The sequence below is a fragment of the Phoenix dactylifera genome, unplaced genomic scaffold (genome assembly GCF_009389715.1).
Source record: "Phoenix dactylifera cultivar Barhee BC4 unplaced genomic scaffold, palm_55x_up_171113_PBpolish2nd_filt_p 001116F, whole genome shotgun sequence".
In the NCBI taxonomy this organism is placed as follows: Eukaryota; Viridiplantae; Streptophyta; class Magnoliopsida; order Arecales; family Arecaceae; genus Phoenix; species Phoenix dactylifera.
The window spans coordinates 4318-21391 of record NW_024068459.1 but is presented as its reverse complement, the minus strand read 5'-3'; the positions used below and the strand labels follow the sequence as shown (position 1 = coordinate 21391).

General features: G+C 41.7%; 1 protein-coding gene across 1 annotated transcript; it reads left to right on the top strand.

The window, feature by feature from the left end:
• Nucleotides 1-4898: 4898 nt before the first annotated feature.
• On the top strand, nucleotides 4899-7875 carry LOC120107997. The gene is made up of 4 exons (XM_039121524.1): nucleotides 4899-6222; nucleotides 6302-6910; nucleotides 7019-7096; nucleotides 7309-7875. Exons 1-4 carry the CDS (start codon nucleotides 6081-6083, stop codon nucleotides 7686-7688), a joined length of 1209 nt encoding a protein of 402 aa, XP_038977452.1. The 5' UTR covers nucleotides 4899-6080; the 3' UTR covers nucleotides 7689-7875.
• The last annotated feature ends 9199 nt before the right edge of the window (nucleotides 7876-17074 follow it).

Sequence of the window (17074 nt, the reverse complement as noted above, 5' to 3'; positions counted from 1 at the left end):
TAATCTTATGTTTTTCGAGTATATAAGTTTTGATCTTTATCTGCTCTTATACTATACTCCGAAAATTAATTAGATTACTCTCATTTTGCTATATACTTAATATATTTTAAAAAAAAATGTTGGATTTTCATTCGTGCCTTCTTTGAATATTATTCTTGATACTCCTTGAAATAACTTGAAAAAGATTCCATCTACACTTGATTTGAAAACTATCTTTGGAATCTATATTTAGAGATCTTTTCTGGCTCACATCTTCAATGTCTCATTTTTAAATCCAAACTTTTCATCCTTGATTTTGATGTGATCCAATCATAATTTTAAAACTATATTAATTGGCTCTGACCTATACTCATTATCTTGCCCTAATAGTATTACCTTGAGTCACATAATTCATATTTTTGCAATAATTTGGCATGCAATGAATGAAATATTGTCTTGTGCTTAATATTTCATTATTTTGCAATCTTTTTGATGTTCAAAAAGGAAAAAAAATATCTGAGTATATGCTCATAATGAAGCATGTTCATTATGACTAGTGTCTTCTAGATTTTGTATTTGTTTTGACCAGTATCTACTCTTTATTTTTGTCTGCATTTCTTCTCTAGAATATTATACTTTTGGCAAAGATGATGAAATACATTTTTTCTTTACTCATGATCTTTTGTGTCATTACAATACTATCCATTGTTATTCATTCTTTTTGATGATAACAAAAAGGGGGAGAAAATATAAGGAAGAAACTAGAAGCAAATTCTATAAGAAAAACAGTATAGGGGAGAAAATATAATAGGGGAGAAAATATAAAAGGTATATATTATATACTTAAGGGGGAGACATGTGACAAAAAGAAAATCTAAATTCTGGCACATAATCATAGAGATTTTTCTTGCCTCGATACATGACTTGAAACTCTTGCTTTGACACAAACTTTTGAAAATTTTGTCTTAATGAAATACAAGAGTAAGGGGGAGCAAAGCTAAAACTCATTTGGCATCCATTTGGATAGGATAGGGGGAGCTCTTGGTTCATTTATACAAACTCTAAATAAGACTACTTTGAAACTCTTGAACCAAAAGTACTTTATGAATGTTAAATCTAACTTTTCACATGAATATCAATTTGCTTATACTTAATATTTTGTAATCATCAAAAAGGGAAAGATTGAGGATCCTAGTGTTATTTTGATGCTTACAAAGCCATTGAGGCCATATGGAAGTGCTAATGCTATTAACTCAATTAATCCAGTACATAAGTGAGTAAGGAAGAAATATTCGATACAACATTGATAAATGACACACCCTCGATACATTCACGATACATTAAGAATATATGGTCAAAACCACTTTCAAGAATTGATAACGAGATAAAATTTATAATAGAGAATGGTAGAAAGCTCAAGAATCCATTTTGGCAAAGTTTCACGTTAAAAATACCTAAAAAGGCAATTCGGTAATTTCTACTGTTAAGGGTATGAAACTTTATTGTGCCATGCATCGTAATTTGCTTAGAATATTATATTGTTGTTTCAATGTGCATAACTAACCTTCAAAGTGCAGAAAAACATGGTTAGAGTCGACCCCAATTAGTTTGGAGTCGACCCCGATACATTTGGCACGCCTTGGAACGAAGTGGCACGTCTTTGGAACACTTGGCACAGAGTAGGAGTCGACCCTAGAAGAGATGGAGTCGACCCTGGCACGTTTTAGAAATATTCTGGCACATTCTAGCACTTATGGCACGGATGAACAGTACTTGGGTCGACCCAAGTGAAAGTTGAGTCGAACCCATCTTCAAGCCTCAAGAAAACAAGTCTCTGGAATTCCTGAGAGGGTCGACCCCAATGGAACTTGAGTCGACCCCACCTTGAGTCGACCCTAACTGAACTTGAGTCGACCTAAGTGAAAAACGGGTGAAATATAAGGTTCTGTGTTTCCTGAAAGTTGGGTTGACCCCAGTAAAAGTTGAGTCGACCCCAAGTCTGATGAACAGTGGTTTGAGTCGACCCAAGGAAAGTTTGGATCGACCCAAGCACGGGCAGAAGCATAACGGCTAGTTGTGCAGAAGTGCTTTTTGGACTCCCAACGGCTATAAACGGCTAGTTTCTTCAATCCAACGGTTAGGAAGGTCTATTTGGAAGTTGGAGAAGTATTTAAGAGGGAGTATTCATCAGAGGAAGTAAGCTTTTGGAAATCAAGAAGCACATTCAAGAGAAAATCCTAGAAAAGCAAGCCTCATTAAATTGCTTCATCTTAAGAGCCAAAAGGAAGTGGTTGAGCAGTTTCAAAGAGTCATCAATAGCTCCGCCAACCCTTGTGAAGTGAAGCAAGCTTGACAAAGAAGAGAATAGCTCCTTCAAAGCGATAAACATTCTCTAAATTCTTCTTTGTAGTTTATAATTGCCTTATTTGCTCTTTTAGGAGCTTTCATTCTTTACTTTTACTCTTGTTGTAAGGTTTGTTGGTAAGCCCGTAAAACCAACATTGTAGGTTGTTGATAAGCCCGTAAAACCAACGTAGGTTGTTGGTAAGCCCGTAAAACCAACGTAGGTTGTTAGTAAGCCCGTAAAACCAACATAGGTTGTTGGTGAACCCGTAAAACCAATTGTGAAGGTTCGTTGGTGAGCCCGTAAAACCAACATAGGTTTTTGGTGATCCCGGAAAACCAAAGTGTAAAGGTTTTTGGATTGTGAGCCTGGAAAACAATCCAACTGTAATCCGAGGGATTATAGTGAATTCCCAAGAAGAGGCTTAGGGAGTGGACGTAGGTGTTTGGAGTGCACCGAACCACTATACATTGTCTTGTTTGTGTTGTGCTTGTTCTTGTATTTATTCTTGCTTTATATTTGATCCTTGCTCTAGGGTAAGTTCACACAAGTAACTTAAGAAAGCTTCCACAGCTCTTAACAAAAAAACTTTTAAAGCATCAAAAATTTAGAAAAACCCAATTCACCCCCCCTCTTGGGTTGTCACCTTGGGCAACAGATACGTTTTTGGAAAATTCTGTATTTACAAACAAGAACGTTAGGAGCTTACTAAAAAATATCATATGCCTTTTATTTATGTTTGTCACATTTGATGTACATTTTGGATATGATTAGACCTTGTTGAAAGTTCGTGGGATATAGAACATTTGTTTAATGATTGTTTATTGTTAAAAAACTATTTTACATTTTTTTATGTAGTTTCTAGTTTGGTAAGTAGTTTTCTAAGGTGTTTCTTCGGATCATCTCATCATGCCTTCATGCAAAATTAATCAAAAGCAAGGATCTAAACAATGTGTTTAAGAGATGATTATTAGCTTTACTGAAATTTTCGATCTCGTGAAGCATGGAAGGTGTCATTTGATGGGATAATTGGGAGAATATGTATATTACATATACATGTTACTGTGCATGATGAATGTGATTATGATATATGAAACACTATTTTTGACTTACCAGAGGTGGGAAATCGGATGAAAAAAATAATATATATAACTCAATAAAATCCATCTCCTTAGTGAGCAAGAACTACAGAAAACACTTGAACTATGCAAGAACCCAAAATTGGAAATATGACCAATACAATTATGATTTGAGAACATATCAAAACTCTATAAAGAAAAATTAATATGTGTTCTTTATCATAGTAAGCTACAGGCATAATAATCTAATTGGTGAATTTAAGTTTTGTCCTGCCCAAGAAATGTGGAAGAAATTGAAACTTGCTTTTGGTAGCATTGTGGCTATGATGTTGAGAATATTGACACTAAATTTGATATCTACGAAATGGTTCTCAAAACCTTCATGTAGGAAATTTCATTTGTATTCAAAACTGTGATGGTGCTATATCCTAGCAAATGATTATCAACTTCTAGCTGTTTTTTGAACATTGCTCAATTTATATGAGTAGATGAAGCTCACAACATGCGCAATAAGAATGATAAACGTTTTCTAATTCGGCACATCATTTTGAAATTAGGACAATACAATGAAAAGCAAATTGGGAGGAACAATGTACCAATTAAAGGAGAGCCTACCAAGTATTGAAGAGACGCTATGGAGGTAAGAAAGAAAAGTTGAAGGTGAATTGCTATAATTGCAGCAAGCTTGGCCACTACATTTGTGAATGCACCAAGTTAATACAAACCAAAAAAATAAATAAATAACAAACTTCTATGATATAAATGGTAAACCATATTGTCTAAGTTGAGTTAGACAAGTCACTGGCGTTGGAGTACTATTGTTATTCAGCATATTAATATCGGGAAAGTTAATTTTCTGAACCAAAAGAAACTTGAACTAACCCTAGCCACTTTTCCTCTGCGTCACTCTATCAGCCATGCACTTGGTACAAGAGCTTGTAGGTTTAACTGCAAAGGAGTTATGCTAAACATGTATGTAGGAAGGGCAAAAGAATTGGATTAGGCAACCTCAACAGTGTTCTTTTCCGACAATGCTATGGTATGTCAGAAAAATTACTCAAAAAAGTCTGGCCGTCTCCCATCATTCGCATATAGGCGATCATGAGTTGAACTTGGGCACAAAAAATATCAAACATTCTAATAGGCCCAGCCGAAGTCCGACTAAAAATAAATATAATTTAAGCCTGAAGTTCGGCCCACGATCAGCTCTACTTATTAACATTACTTAATTGTATGGCACAATTTACAGTATACATACCAAGGGAGCAATGGAATACAAGAAACCGGTTGAGTTACATTTCTGAGTCACTAAAGCATTTTTAGTTCTTACTTAAAATAAAGCATTTTCGTTCTTTTCTATACCATCTGACATGCCCCACAACATGGTGAGAACATTTTACTAACTGATTTATGCACAGGTGCGCCTAATTACTCTTTGCTCTCAGAAATGGTATTTTACAGTTAGTTACGGTCATGAAGAACTGGATCGCACCAGTGGTACCATAATCAGTAGGAGCAGCAAGTGCCAACTTATTTCGGTCACCCTCAAACACTCACAAAAGGGCACCAGGACCATAGGCATCTCACGCATTTTTGCTTTAATTTGCCATCGTGGAAAGCCTTCTCTACTGTGACATTACATGTGCCCGGGTATGCAATCCATCATTCACCACCAACATGCTCCCTATCTTCGTCTATCTTTTCACTCAATTCACAGCACGGCATGTGACTGTCACTTGAAAGTTGGAAAAAAAAAGAGAGCCAACCGCCCCCACAAATCCCCATCTTTCGCCTGGTGGTGGATGCCTGAATCAATGATTTCCCTTCACGCCCTCTTTCCTCCCCTGCTGCAGCTTTCCACTGTCTTGCCTCTTCCTCTTCCCTAACACCAAGGCTCAGAACCCGATAAAAGCTAAAGAACCTCCACTCTCTTTTCTTTCTTACCCCTTCGCCTTTCATCTTTCACACTACCGAACACTGGGAACAAAGATGCGAATGGAACGGTATCACTCATCCTTCCCGAAGATACCAATTGGTGGTTGAGAGCAATCAGTCACCGTCCATCCATGATCGTGTGGCAATAGGCAGCAATAAATTACTGTACGATGTGACCTAAAAGTCCTACAGGCAGCGCCACGCGGTGCTGTCGCCGGCTTAGGATTCTTGTCCGGATCCCGCCACATCATCGTCCGATCCCCGCTTTTCTTTTATTTCTCTTTAGCCGAAGCGACAAAAAGACGAACCCGTGGAGCAAACGACGGTGATCAAAGTCCCACGGGGACCACCGTGGTCCGGACATTCATGGCCGTCCGCCTGCGATGGTCCACAACGGGGACCATCAGCACACCCACCACGGACCCTCGGATGCCCTCAAAGCGGTTCTTCTGTAATTAACGTCAGTTGCAAGCCTCTCCACATCACAAGATAAACTCTCTGGATGACATTGCGAGCCCAAAATCTCCTACATGTCCGTTTGCGTGACATCGACAATGGTACACCCGTAATTGTATCCAAATACGTGTGCTATTTGCCGGCTTTCAGTCGAGTAAGATTCTTCGAAGCTCGGCTCTCCCTCTCTTCTCATCTTTTATGCCTCAGCGACGGCACTGGCGAATAGAAACGAGGAGAGAATAAAGAGAGAGGAGAGAGGGGGAGAGAGAGGAACGGGAAACAGGGAAATGATGCAGACGTCGTCATCTCGCCGTGAAACCAGATCGGAAAACCGCCACGGTCTCAAGAAGAACGTTGGATGCATGTCTGGTATATTCCATCTCCTCTCCCGCCACCACCACAACCGCTCACGCAAACGCTTGCCGTCAGGTCCTGCACTCCCTCTCCCTCTCCCCTCCTCTTTCTCTCTCCTTAACGTAAACTAACCGTTTGTTTACGGCGCTTTCAGCTCGAAAGAAGGAGGAAACCGTTATATCATTGCCGTTACCGGAGAAACGACCACCTACGGTGCCGCAAGCAAATGAAGGAAAGAAGAGGGAGACGAGCCGTGCCATCACGCCGGAGAAGGCCGTTGTCGTCCCGGAGCTCCGGCGGCACTCGTGCGAGGTGCCGAGAAGTCCAACACTGCCGCCGGAGATCCGGCGGTCGATATCCACTGCATCTCCTGACAGCCCGCGGCGGCCGCCGGCACTGGTTGCGAGGCTGATGGGACTGGAGGATGTCCCGGTGAGCTCGCCGGAGTCGGCCGCCGAAAAACGGAGGAAGCTCCTCGGCGCGCTGGAGAAGTGCGACGAAGATTTAAAGGCGTTGAAGCGGATCATCGAGGCCGTCCGATTTGCAGAGGTGCGGGTAAAGGCAGTGGCAGCCGTTGGATCGGTGGAACAGATCACAGTCGGCGCGGTGAAAGGTCTGGCAGGGCTGCAAGATTTGGACAGCGGAGATTCCAGGATAGAGGAGGAGGCGAAATGCTCCGAGATTAACGGCGAGCAGCCCAGCCCCGTTTCGGTTCTCGACGCGATATCGTCTCCTCGGTATCGGTCGAAGAGACCCGATAATGGCAAGTGTTATACTGCCCTTGTCTTCTATTGGAACCATGAGAGCGAATTATTACATCAATCTTTCCTTCTTCCAAAAAAATATAACTGTGCCATGAATCTTGATGCAGAAAAACAATGTGGCTCCACAATTGCAGCTGTTGGATCAAAGATCGTGAAGCCTTTGCGTACGAGCGTCTTCTCTTTAGGTCAGTTCTCTTCTCTGGACTCTGTTGTGTAGGAGAAAAATGGTAATGAACAAGAGCAGACAGCTGAATCTGCAAACCAGTCCTGACACGTGCACAAGATAGCTCAGGCCACTTATATTGTATACGTGGCAGGCCGTTATCGGTTGACGATGCTGTACAGTGTAACAGAATTAGGTGCATGGTTGAGCTTTAATACTGAATCCATGGTGCAGGAGATGGTCGACAATACAAGAAGCTGAGGGTTAGTGACGAGAGCTGTTCCTTCTTCCATCGAATTGCTACCGAAGGGCTGCCGCGGTTATCCGAGTGGAAGGACGGCAAGGTTGTGGAGGATTCTGGAGTGGCGAGAAGGAGACTGGAGGGTGGCCAGCGGCGGTGGTGGCAGAGGAGAACCCAGGCAATGGTGGATAGTGTGGGTGAGGTGTGGGAGGATGGTGTGTGGGAGGAGAGGTGGGAGCTGGGGAGAGTTGGCGTGGGGTTAGAGGGCTACATCTTTGGCGATTTGGTAGAGGAGGTTGTGATGGACCTGTTGGGTTGTTGTTTTAACCTCTCACTGCCATTTGGGACATGTAAGAAGAGGCTTTGCTTCTAGTTAGATACTTCTAAAAGACCTTGTGATCATTGTGGTCTTAGGATCGGTGACATTAAATGTTGGCTAAAGAAGCCCTGTGTATGGATGGTTGCTTTACGAAATATTAAAATGATAACGAGCCGAGTGGTTACGGAGAGCATTCTGCACATATAACCACTAATTTAGTCGGGGAATCTTTTTCGATATACATTCCTACCGAGGGCTATGGTGTACTTTTTAACAACTTTTGTCTGCTTATCTTTGATCTTACTGCTATCTAATATGCTTTAAGATTTATTGTTAATTACTGCAACCAGGTAGATATTTTTTCGGTTTGCATGCTCGTGTTATGGTCCTTCCTTTGACCAAAGTATAATGAAAGGGAGGAAAGAGTCAAAATATTCCTTGCTTTGGCCACTATAGGCAAAACTCTGACCGCCAATAATTTCTTAAAAAGGAACTAGCCTTGCCCAAATTATTGTGGACTCTGTAATTCAGATATTTATACTTTTTTCTATAATTTTGTTTTGGGGACCTTGGAGACGGACGATCGAGAGCAAACTTAGTTTATCTACTAATGTTTGGTGGTGCATTTGGAAGGAAAGAAATTTTAAAATTTTCAGGATTGAGGCCACGAAAGAAATTTTATTGATTGAAGAAAATTATAGACTTTGAAGGTTTTGGGCAATAATTAATGTTCCTAAATGTTTACACCATATCCTTACTTACATTAACACATGGGAGACATATGCTTAATTAGCTACATGACTGGGTAAAACATAACAGGTGTTATAGGTTCCAGGAGAATGTTCTAGTCCAAAGGAACATCGTATAGAAGCTAACCAAACCAACCAGAGAGGATCACACGAGAAGTCAAATATGCAGGAATGACAGAGAGGGTGCCAAATAAAGTAGGTTGAATGGAGAACAATAATGGTTTTGACTGATCAAGCATAATTATCTATCTGATAGGCAGTATAAGTGTGGAGTGATTGAGTAAATCCCTAATTGATTTTGATGAGCTCAAAGCATTTAAGTATGTCTTATGTTGTTCTAATGAATTCAGTCTAGTGTTTCAGATAAATCTTTATGAATTTCTGTTTAAGTGCCTCGAGCTTTGGTTCAAAGTATTTTGGCTAAGTATTGGACTCAATTTGAACCAAAGTCTGCATCACGAGTCGACTCCGGAACTTTGCGAGTCGACTCCGGGACACTTAAAGTTTCTGGCACAAGCTTGAGGCGACTCCGGAACTCTCCGAGTCGACTCCGACTAAGAACAGACAGAAAGACAGAACGATGAAATTTAGACCCTGTTAGCGAGTTGACTCCAAAAGGTTTCGAGTCGACTCCGATGCTTGGCGAGTCGACTCCAGATGGTCCCGAGTCGACTCCAAAAGGTAACAGACAGAAAGACAGAACGATGGATTTTAGACCCTGTCACCGAATCGACTCTAGAAGGTTACGAGTCGACTCCGATGCTTGGCGAGTCGACTCCAAGTTTGTCCGAGTCGACTCTCAGAGGAAAGCAGTCTGAAAGGCAGAGACTCAGTTTCGGAGACCCTATGAACAAGTTGACTCCAAGTGTTTTAGAGTCGACCCTCAAGTTAGCCGAGTCGACTTCGAGGCAGAACAGCTCAAAAGACAGAGAATCAATTTTCCGGTCTCTGAGAATGAGACGTCACCCAAAAATCTCGAGTCGCCTCTCAAGTCAGCCGAGTCGACTCCAAGTAAACCCGAGTCGACTCGAGGAAGAAAAACAGAAAGTTGAATTTCTGTAACCCTGAGAACGAGCCGACCCCTAAGTGCCCGAGTCGTCTCCAGCTGTTGGCGAGTCGACTCCAGTTTGGTGTGAGTCGACCCCGGAACGAGGCATGCACTTTAATTCAAATCTGAAATAGTGGGGGAGTCGTCTCCAGTAAAGCGCGAGTCAACTCCAGTAATAAACGAGTTGACTCCAGATCGCGTGAGTCGACTCCGATCCCAACGGATACATTGTCAGATTATGCAGACGGGTCAGAACGGCTCCAAATCACTCTCTAATGTCTATTTTTCAAAAGAAATCACTTAAATAGCTAGGTGAACAGTAGTAGACAACAAGAGAGTTATTCCATTTGAGCATTAAAGTTTTTCAACTACCAAGAGCTTCCATCGAGTGAATCCAAGCAAAAGAAGGAAGAAGTGCATTCAACTCAAACCCAACAGGCTTCCTTCGCATTCAAGGCTCTACCTACTGTTCTCCATCCTTTGGCTCATTCAAGAGGAGATTCAGAAATCGAGAAGCCCCACTTCCTCATCTCAAATCTGTTTGAGGGCTTCTAACCCAACCTTGCTTATATTGTTTCATATTTGCTTTTTTAGAAGCTTCTTCTTGTGAACTATAAACTCTTATTTTGTATACTTGATTCAATCAGGGGATTGATTCAAGGGTTGTAAGGTTTGTTGGTGAGCCAAAGATAAAACCAACGGTGTAAGGTTGTGGTTGGTGAACCGGGGAAAATCAACTGGGTTTGATTGTGAATCCAGAAAAATAATCGAGTGGTTCTAGTCGGTGAGCCTGTCAAGACCGACCGAGTTCGTTGTGACCTCGTGAAAACAACAAGTTAGGTTATGAGCTTGCAAAACAACCGGCTGTAATCCTAGGGATTATAGTGTGTTAGATGTATGCCCTAGAAGCCAATTTGGCTGACACATTGTTGATTCTAGGGACATAATTTTGTACTTGACTATTTATTATTGAATAAATAAAAGGCATCTTTTCATTCATATTGTTTATGTGTCTATGAATCGTCCAAGAAATTAATAAGATGATGATACATATTCTCAAGAGTTGAGAATTTGAGCCATGTATCATTGGTGATTAATTTCTAAATGCTCCTGATCAATGGATCATCACGAGGACGGTGATCGATCCGATCAGTGCACAGATCACTCTCCTTCTGGATGGACGAGACTTGAGTCCACAGTGTAGGGACACTGAAGTGATAGTGCAAGTGCTTGTTAGAGAACAAGGGTACTGAGCGTGACCAAGACAAGAAGTCACTTGGATGTCTATCCACTCGTCAGTGACTTGCTTGATGTTGCAGTAGTGTGACTGGTCCTTTGACCTGCGGTGCTTCGGCTACTCACAGTGAGGTTATTGTAGTTTGACTGCACACATACATGGTCTCTAGCCATATGGGTCCATGCAGTGTAGATTGGCTGCAGTAGGTTCACTGTAGGAGTAGGGTATGCACCTATAAGGAATCTATCGACCTTGATAGAAGAGGAGTGATCCTATGTGATTTGTTCGACTGAGTTCTAAGACCTTGGCCAGGGCAGTAATATAAAGTGGAAAAAGAGTTTTCCACTATCGAACTCAAGTCGAATAAATCTTGACATATGACAGACGATGGGGTTTGACGAGTTGTCCATGACCTCCGTCCTGTAGGGATCCACGATAGTAGGACTGTATCACATATTAACTGCACCTAGAGGTTCATCATTCTATTCTGCTGGGTAGCCACTACATGCTGCTAGGTGTCACTGGTGGATGGTGGGACTCATAGGGATTATCTTGATGATCGATAAACCCTAATAAGTTGAGTTGGAATCGTTCCAACCCATTGAAAGGAGTTTTCAATGATATAGTGATAGAGATCACAAGATATCTCACTACCAGTCAGAATAGAACCTATGGGGTCACACACACACTAGAAGTATTGACCGATCCGATGGTTGAAATCGTGATTAGGAATCACAAAGAAATCAATTTGATTGATAGAAGTTGAAGAAGTGAACAAAGGGAATTAATTAATTAGACTTAAACACAAATCCTACTTCGGGTAGGATTCCTAGAGTCCTAATTGGATTAGGGCTGGGAATCCTAGTTGGAGTAGGACTGGAATTCCTACTTAGAATAGGATTCCTACAATCCTAATGAGATTAGGAATTTTGAATTAAAATTGGATTCCTACTTGGAGTAGGATTCCTAGAAATCCTAATTGGATTAGGACTTCGGATTCAAATAAGAGTCCTAATTGGATTAGGACTAAAATTAAATACATCCTAATTAGATTAGGATTCTTTAAGTCTAAATTAATTATTAATCTAATGAATCAACATGACTCCTAATAGGATTAGGATTGAAGAGTTCAATTGAGTCATGATTCATTCAAGTCCTAATTGGATTAGGACTAGCATAGATTGAACCAAATTTGGCTAATCCTAATTGGATTGGGATTAAACCATGAGAGAGGCACCTAATCCTCTTTGGAAGAGGATTAGGTTAACCAAGTAAGAGGGACATCAGCCCCTCTCACTTGGCTAGGGCGACATGAAGAAGCTAGGGCCGGCGCCCCCCCCTTCTTAGGCAAGTTGTCATTGGAACTCCTAAAAGTTAGGAGCTCCAATCCCTTTATAAGGAGGACTAGGGGCCGGCGCCCTAAGCAATTGAATCCTCTTCTCCTTGCTGCCGCCACCCTCTCCCAACTCCCTGGTTCAGCCGCCAACAAGAAGGAAAAAGAAGAGAGCCTTGTCCGCCTCCTCTTCCTCCAATCCTTCTTCCAACGCGGGGAAAAGAAAGAAGGCTGCAGAAGCTGTGTTCTTCTTCCTTGAGTTCCTTCTTCCTCTTCCTCCTCTCAAGCACAATCAAGGGTTGATTGAAAGAGAGGAGATCAGCCATCAAAAGAAGTCTTTGCAAGGGAGCTAGCACCCCGGAAAGACAAGAAAGCTTTGATCGGTTCTCTACTTCGTGTGGATACCCGTAGAGGCCGGACGTTTGAACGGCTTCAAACGAACCCTCTTCCAAAACCACGAATTCAGATTTGTGGTGATCATCTACCCGCGCAAGGTGAAGATTTGATCTTCCTATTAGTTTTAAAAGTTTTAATTCTTACCTAATTACGAAAGGTCTCGAAACAACGTTCATGCGATGAACGTCGAACTCGTGCATGCCGATTCCGCTGCCATCTGAAAAAATTTTGAAATATCAGCGGCATGGGCGGGTTCCCAACAGTGGTATCAGAGCCTAGGCTTCGTAGATTAAGGTAAGAATTAAATATTTAAAGGCTTATTAGATCTGAAAATTGATTGATCATGCATGCTGAAAAATTCTGCATGCAGATTTTTCAGGGGTGCTGATTTTTTTTTGCATGCTGATTTTTATGCGATAAAAAGATGATTCTAATTGCATTGTTAATGGGATTACAAAGTTTAGAATCATGATTAGCATGATCAGCGACCTATGTCATGATATAATCAGTTAGTTTTCAGATCTGAAAATTATAATTGTTGCATACGGTGATGATCATAGGATTCAAACCCTTTTGGTATCAAATGTAATGACCTGCGATGTGATCTGCGATGTCATGTAATTTTTCAGATGCTTGCATGCATCTTATTTGATGTTTTGAGAGGCCTGCGTGCCTCCTAAAAGGAGATGTAATTTATTTTTATTTTTATTTTACATCTGGTTGTATTTCTGTGATGTGATGTACATCAACGATCAAGTTGAAGCAAAGGCATGAGATGAAAGGTGATCTAAGCGGTTGATGGCGATGGGATCAAGAGTTGATCAAGGATCGAATCAAGGTGGCTTAGAACCAATTCAAGAGTTGAAGACCACTTGATCGATTGATGTGCATGTACTTGTAATACGACCTAATTAGAATCCATGATCATCACCTATTTAAAGTTTAACTTTATTTGATGCTGCGATTATAACTGCCTGTGATGTACCGTTTGCATGAGATGTGAATGAGAGTCGGGTAGATAGGTTTACATGTGATGTAGCAAACCCAATTGAGACCTAAATCAAAACCTCCTCAATCAAGTCGAGAGTGAACCGACATGAGCAAGTCATATTAGATTAATTGATCTAATTGGTGTCTAGGAAAGCATGAAAGGTGGTTACTTAATTAGGACCTTACTCTCTGAGTAAGGGGAGCCTCCCACCTGCTTACCTGGCCAATTGTTCGATTACCTCTTATGAAGGGCTCAAGTTGCAAACACTAAGACCTGATTAACCAATATTAAGTCAATAGTTCCACTGTAGTAGAGCTGCTAAGGCCTTTCTGATGTTGATTTGTCTCGGCTGGACACAGTGGTCAAGTTGCATCGGGGGGCTGGACCTCTCTATAGACATGAGATGTTGTAGGATAAAGGTGGGGTTGGGCACCAATAACTGTTAGGTGAGGACCCAATGACGACTTTATTCCTACGGTTATACGGTGGGTCTGACTTAACTAAGAAATGGGACCAATAACTGTTAGGTGAGGTCTTCATGGCTTAGAGACCAAGTTACACTGCAACATGCTTGAGAAGCATTGTACAAGAGTTGTACACTCATCCATCTATGTGTCACCAATAACTGTTAGGTGAGGTGGCATGTAAATTGGTGGGACCGCAGTACCCACTAGAAACCCTAGTCGTGTGGGATTTCCGTTTCCCTACCAGGAGAGTGTGAGGGATTCGAGAAAATAGTGGGAGTTACATTTGTTCTAAAAGACCTTAGAACAGATTAGGATCAAGTACAAAAGTCTAACTAGAATCTTTACTCTCTGCAGATACAATGTCAGCTTCAAACCCTTTGACCCGTATTCTTGAGACCAACCGACTGACCGGAACCAATTACAAGGACTGGCTTAGAAATCTCAAAATTGTTTTGGACTGTGAGAAAATAGGCTATATACTCGATTCTGATATCCCCACACTACCAGCACGTCCTACTGATGTTCAGCGTGAGATGCATAAAAAGTGGTTGGATGATGACATTAGAGTAAAATGCTATATGATGGCATCTATGTCTAATGAACTCCAATGCCAGCATGAAAATATAAAGACTGCTAGGGACATACTGGCACACCTGCAAGAGTTGTATGGTGAGCAGAGTCACACGGCTCGTTTTGAAGTGTCCAAGAGGCTTTTCAAAGCGAAGATGCGCGAAGGGCAGTCTGTCCATGATCACGGTCTGACCATGATCAAGGACCTAGAGGAGCTTGAGAAGCTCGGTATGGACATGCACAAGGAATTACAAGTGGATTTGATCCTACAGTCACTTCCTGATTCATTTGGTCAGTTTATAGTAAACTACCACATGAATAAGATTGAATGCACTAAGACTGAACTCATAAACATGTTGGTAACTGCTGAGGGAGCCTTGAAAGGTTCAAGGGGCAATGTCCTTGCTGCTGAGTTGACTTCTGGTTCCAAGAGAAAGTCTACTTGGAAGAAAAAGAAGCCTGCTAAGAAGCAGAAGAAAGACAAGAAGCCAAAGAAGGAAGTTCAAAAGAAAAAGGCTAACGACAAAGGAAAATGTTTCCACTGCAATGTCGAAGGCCACTGGAAGAGAAACTGTCCTTCATACCTCGAGAGCCTGAAGAACAAGAAAGGTGACACACCTTCAGAAGGTATAGACTTGCTCATAATTGAAACTAATCTAACGGTTTCTTCTACTTCTAGTTGGGTTATAGATTCTGGTTCTAGTGCTCATCTGTGCACTACCATGCAGGGTCTAAAGGAAAGTAGAAGGCTGGCGGAAGGTGCGGTAACCCTTAGGGTTGGCAACGGGGCAAAAGTTGCTGCTGTGGCTGTGGGCACCTACCATCTGCGACTACCGTCTGGATTTAGTTTAATACTTAGAGACTGCTATTATGTACCTGTTGCTAGCAGAAATTTGATTTCTGTTTCATGTCTAGCACAGGAAGGTCATGTTTTTACATTTGACAAAGACTGCTGTTCTATTTATTTGAGAAATAAAATAGTCGCACGTGGTTTCATGATTGACAGTCTCTATCATTTACATATGGATGTATCTGTGAATGTTACCGAGCAAGATGTGAGTGCCAAAGGATCCATAAGATCCAGAGATGAGATAAACCAAAGATATTTGTGGCACCTCAGACTTGGCCATATTGGAGAGGATAGGATGAACAAAATGGATAAAGATGGGCTTCTCGGCTCATTGACTTCCGAGTCATATCCAGTTTGCGAGTCCTGTCTTCAAGAAAAAATGGCTAGACTGCCCTTTATAGGACATGGGGAGAGGACCACTGAAATACTTACCCTAATACATACAGATGTATGTGGCCCATTCGATGTGCTAGCCAGGGGACGTTATTCTTACTTCATTACCTTTACCGATGATTATTCACGGTATGGGTATGTGTATCTTATGAGACACAAGTCTGAATCCTTTGAAAAGTTCAAAGAGTTCAAGAATGAAGTAGAAAAAACAAACTGGAAAACCTCTTAAGGCTCTTCGATCAGATCGAGGAGGAGAATACCTTAGTGGGGAATTCCGGGACTATCTCAAAGAAAACGGCATAGTCTCACAATGGACACCTCCGGGTACACCTCAACTCAACGGGGTGTCAGAAAGGAGGAATCGGACCCTGTTGGACATGGTCAGGTCCATGATGAGCTTCACTGATTTACCTATGTTCCTTTGGGGAGATGCCTTACTCACAGCGATTTATTTATTGAATAGAGTTCCCTCTAAATCCGTTCCTACCACACCGTATGAGATATGTCATGGTAAGAAACCAAGTCTGGGTCATCTCAAGATTTGGGGATGTCCGGCCCATGTCAAGAGACTACAGGCGGACAAGTTAGAGGCTAGGACCATAAGTGCTCGTTTTATAGGATATCCTAAAGAGTCATTAGGATACAATTTTTACGTCTCAGAGGATCACAATGTGTTTGTGAGCCGTCATGCCATCTTCTTGGAAAATCAGTTTATCCTTGATAGAGGCAGTGGGAGGAAAATTGAGCTTGAAGAGAAAGTCTCTGAAAAGCAACGAGTCCTGGATCCTATAGAACCCATTCATAAAGAGCCAGTACACGATGTCCCTCAACCACCTCGTAGATCTAGTAGGGTCTCGCATCCTCCCGATAGATACTTAGGTATACTAGAAGAGGATACCGAGGAAATGTTCCTAGTGGGAGATAGGGATCACATACAGGATCCCAAAACCTACAACGAGGCGATATCTGATATCGATTCCGAGAAATGGCTGGAAGCAATGAAGTCAGAGTTAGACTCCATGCGTTCCAACCAAGTCTGGACCTTAGTAGACCCACCAGAAGGTATTGTACCTATTGGATGCAAATGGATCTACAAAAGGAAGATAGGTTCGGATGGAGAGGTAGAGACCTATAAGGCAAGGCTTGTGGCGAAAGGGTATAGTCAGCGCGAAGGCATTGACTATCAGGAGACCTTTTCACCTGTAGCCATGCTAAAATCCATCCGAACATTGCTTGCCATTGCAGCATTTCATGATTATGAAATCTGGCAGATGGATGTGAAAACTGCTTTCCTGAATGGATATCTTGATGAAGATATCTATATGGAACAGCCTTTGGGTTTCACTTCCAGTGATGGAGATCACAAGGTCTGCAAGCTGCAAAGGTCCATCTATGGACTAAAGCAA

What these genes read in the sequence shown, in the direction of transcription:
- LOC120107997 (XM_039121524.1), top strand. Translation starts at nt 6,081, where the DNA reads ATGATGCAGACGTCGTCATCTCGCCGTGAAACCAGATCGGAAAACCGC. An exon ending in ACGCAAACGCTTGCCGTCAG is followed by an intron (nt 6,223 to 6,301) that starts GTCCTGCACTCC and finishes CGGCGCTTTCAG; the next exon opens with CTCGAAAGAAGGAGGAAACC. An exon ending in TACGAGCGTCTTCTCTTTAG is followed by an intron (nt 7,097 to 7,308) that starts GTCAGTTCTCTT and finishes TCCATGGTGCAG; the next exon opens with GAGATGGTCGACAATACAAG.